This window comes from Corvus kubaryi, unplaced genomic scaffold (genome assembly GCF_017639235.1).
Source record: "Corvus kubaryi isolate FWS band 111438036 unplaced genomic scaffold, C.kubaryi_AGA036_p1.0 37384, whole genome shotgun sequence".
NCBI lineage: Eukaryota > Metazoa > Chordata > Aves > Passeriformes > Corvidae > Corvus > Corvus kubaryi.
This window is the reverse complement of record NW_024581126.1, coordinates 4,623,864-4,628,075: the sequence shown is the minus strand read 5'-3', so window position 1 is coordinate 4,628,075 and position 4,212 is coordinate 4,623,864. Positions and strand designations below refer to the sequence as shown.

The 4,212-nt window shown below is 45.3% G+C and overlaps 1 protein-coding gene across 1 annotated transcript; it reads left to right on the top strand.

The window, feature by feature from the left end:
* Positions 1-442: 442 nt before the first annotated feature.
* On the top strand, positions 443-3,889 carry LOC121668114 (the record flags this gene model as incomplete). The annotated part of the gene is given in 2 exon segments (XM_042035551.1): positions 443-1,423; positions 3,614-3,889. Coding segments are annotated over 2 exon segments (1,257 nt in total), but the record flags the coding sequence as incomplete, so codon positions are not given.
* Between the last annotated feature and the right edge of the window lie 323 nt (positions 3,890-4,212).

Below are 4,212 nucleotides of genomic sequence, written 5' to 3'. Positions count from 1 at the left end.
CACTACCTTATACCCTGACTCAACTGAGCAGCAGATCCACCTGGCCTACCTGCTTATAGGTCAATCTGCTAATGACATAAAGAAAAAGCTGCAAAAGATAGATGGGCCACCAGACATAAGTAAATTGTTGAATGTAGCCTGGAAGGTATACCAGAACAGAGACTCAGCAGACAAAGATAAACATAATAAATCCCACGACAAGAAGTATGATAAGGAAAGTCATCTGACACATCAAAAAGGGGTCCTCCTTTTCCCCTAGCTGAGGACCAATGTGCAATTTGCAAGAAGCGGGGGCACTGGAAAAATGAGTGTCCATCATGAGCAGAAAAGAAGCCCCCAGTTCCAGAACTAACTGTAAATACAGACTGCGGGGACTGAAGGTAACTACCCCAGCAGAGCCTTCGGTTGTACCTAAGCTGGGGAATGATGATGTTGATTTCTGGTTGATAAAGGGGCAACATATTCTGTGTTAAATACTTTAAAAGGTAAACTGAGTCAAGACACTGTGGATGTGATCGGAGCTACAGGGTTAAGTGAAATAAGGCCTTTTCTCCAACCTTTAAAATTTAAATTGGGAAAACACTGGGTCACTCACCAGTTCCTGTATATGCCAAATTCCCCAATGCCATTATTGGGCAGAGATTTATTGGAAAAATTGGAAGCAGAAATTAAGTTTTCCAAGGAGGGGGCAGTGAAAGTTATAATCCCAGAATCTAAAATTATCAAAGCAGCTGCTATACTTGTACAGGAATGCCATGGAAAAATTCCCAAAGAAGTTGAAGAGGCTGTCATTCAAATAGTGTGGGCCAATGATTCTCCTGGGAGATCCAAAAAAGCTGAACCTGGGAGTATCACACTCAAAGCAAGGGCTACATCAGTAAGGCAAAGACAATATCCTCTGAAATTAGAAGCTCGCAAGGGATTAGTACCTGTGATTGAAAAGTTTCTCAAATTTGGGTTGTTAGTGGAATGTGAATCCAGGTACAACACACCAATCTTGCCAGTAAAGAAAGCTGATGGTAAAAGCTACAGGTTGGTACAGGATTTGAGGGAAATTAACAAGATAACAGAGGACATACACCCAGTGGTAGCAAATCCTTACACACTTCTGACAACACTAACAAATTAATTAGGATGGTTCACTGTTTTAGATCTCAAGGATGCCTTTTTCTGCATTCCTGTGCATAAGAATAGCCAAGAACTCTTTGCTTTTGAGTGGGACAATCCAGAAACAGGGAGAAAGACCCGGCTCACCATGACAGTTTTATCACAAGGATTCAAAAACAGCCCAACCATATTCGGAAACCAGCTGTCAAAGGAGCTTGAGGACTGGAGGAAACAAGAACCAGGAGGAGCGGTTCTCCAGTATGTTGATGACATCTTGATAGCGGCCAAGAAACGAGATGACTGCATAAAGCTCACTGTAAGTCTGTTGAACTTTTTGGGCCAAAGTGGGTATCGGGTCTTGAAAGAGAAGGCGCAGGTTGCCAGGGAAACAGTAGTATACCTGGGCCTGGAAATTTTCCATGGACATTGACAACTCAACAGAGAATGGAAGGAAGCCATCTATTGACTTGCAGAGCCCCATACCATAAGGGAGATGCAGGCCGTCATGGGAATGCTAGGTTGGTGTCGCCTGTGGATATCAAACACTGGTATACTGGCGAGACCTTTATATGAGGTCCTTAAAGCAGCTGAAAAAAGGACAATCATGTGGACAGAGAATGCCAGGGCTGCATTTAAACAGCTGAAACATTCCTTGGTGTCAGCCCTAGCTCTGGGGCTGCTGGACTCGACTAAACCTTTTGAACTCTTTACACATGAGCGACTGAATGTTGCTCTGGGGGTACTGGCACAGCACCTTGGAGACCAGCGAAGAGCTGTGGCCTATTTTTCAAAACAACTAGACAATGTAGCCCAGGGTTGGCCAGGATGCTTGAAAGCTGTGGCAGCAACAGTCCTTCTGATACAGGAGGCCCGTAATTCACCCTTGGGCAGCACATTGTTGTGTACGTACCCCATGCAGTGATAAATGTGCTGGAGCAAAAGGGGGGACACTGGTTCTCCCCTAGCAGGATGCTCAAATACCAATCTGTGTTATTAGGACAGGATGATGTTACTCTAAAGACAACTTCTGTGGTAAACCCTGTGATGTTTTTATCATCCACGTTACCTGACAGTGTGCCTGAGCGTGATTGTTTGCAGACAATAGAGGAAACTTATTCCAGCAGACCAGACCTGAAAGGTGTTCCTCTGAAAGATCCAGACTGGGAATTGTACACTGATGGGAGCAGCTTCATGAAAAACGGTAGGAGGATGACCGGTTATGCCGTAACCACCTCAGATAAAATCATTGAGGCAAAAGCCTTGCCTCCAGATGTATCATCACAGAAAGCTGAACTCATTGCACTAGTGAGAGCTCTAGAACTGAGCGAGGGGAAGAAGGTGAACATACAGCCTGATTCCAAATATGCCTTCAGCGTTGTTCATGCCCACGGAGCTATTTGGAAGGAACGTGGCCTGCTGACTGCTCAAGGTAATGAGGTTAAGCATGCTAAACAGATTCTTGCACTTTTACAGAGCATTTGGAAGCCTACAGAAGTGGCTATCATGCATTGCATGAGGGTCATGAAAAAGGGAAAACAGCCCCTGAACTGGAAATCGTTTTGCTGACGAAACAGCAAGGGGGATTGCAGAAAAAGGCGTTTTTGCAGTGGTACCATAGAAGGAGACAGATTTGTCTTCTTTTACCCCAAAATACGATCAGAGGGTTCACAAATAAGTTAAGTTCCTTAAGGCTGAAGTCAAAGAAGGTGGGTGGGCTGTTACCCCAGTAGGACAAGTCGTAGTTCCATCCCTGATCCTTCAGGAAATAGCCCAACAAGAGCATGAAAGTACCCACTGGGGAACAGAAAATCTTTTAAAACATCTGAGGAAAGTAGTAATAGGGAGAGGAATGACTGATATTGTACAATCTGTAACAAGCAAGTGTGAAACCTGCTGCAAAAACAACCCTGACACAAGCAAGAGAGTTGTGTTAGGAGTGACAAAAACAGGCGATCTCCCGGGAGATTATTGGCAAATAGATTTTGCTGAGATGCCACGCAAAGAGGGATGCAGGTATATGGTACTGGTTGACACCTTCAGTGGATGGCCTGAGGCTTTCCCCTGTCGCACCAACACAGCAAAAGAAGTAGTGAGAGCTTTGCTCAATCATATAATACCAAGATTGGGGGTTCCTTTGGGAATGTCATCAAATAGGGGACCACATTTTGTTGCAACAGTGGTTGGGGAAGTTAGCAGGATTCTGGGACTTACCTGGGACCTGCACACACCATACAGGCCCCAGGCAAGTGGCAAAGTTGAACGCATGAACGGGACCCTCAAAACCCAGATTTGGAAGATTTGTCAAGAGACATCCATGACATGGGTTCAGGCCCTGCCTATAGCCTTGCTGAGAGTCTGCATACAGCCAACGCAAAGGGACGACATAAGTCCCTATGAAATATTATGTGGCAGGCCATACAAGGTTCCACATATCCTGGGGGAAATTCATATGAGAGGTAAAAACGATTTGCAGAAGTATTTAATGGCTCTGAGTTCCACTTTGCAGAAGCTCCAGAGATTCATCGTGTTATCCAAACCAATAGGATTGGACACACCTGCTCATCCATTCCAGCCTGGAGACTGGGTCTACATCAAGTGGTGGGACAGTGACCCCTTGCAAGCCAAGTGGAAGGGACCATTCCAAGTTTTGCTGACCACTTTTACTGCGGTCAAGGCTGCTGGCAAGGGACCGTGGATTCATTACTCCAGGGCGAAGAAAGCTTCTGCTCCCGAAACCACCAAGAAGACAAAGACTGATACAAATCAGAAAGATGCAGTTTAAACTGTTTTTTACATGTTTGCTGTTTGCCCAACTGGTAACCATGGTTCAGGGTTCACCCCATGATTTGCATAAGACTGTGGTCCAAAATGTGTCCAAAATTCTCAATAAGAGTGATTGCTGGATTTGTACTCAGTTACCACCCCTAGATGGGAGGGGTCACTGGCCATTGATTGGCATTTTAATGGAAGAGAACCGCACTGAAACATGGGAACCAATGAATAGCACCCTTCTGCCCCCCATACCCCCGAGTGGCCTGGTAGAGCGTGCAAACTATAAGGTTCCTTATGCAATTGTAAACGCCACAGGAAAAGCCGTTCTTCCTT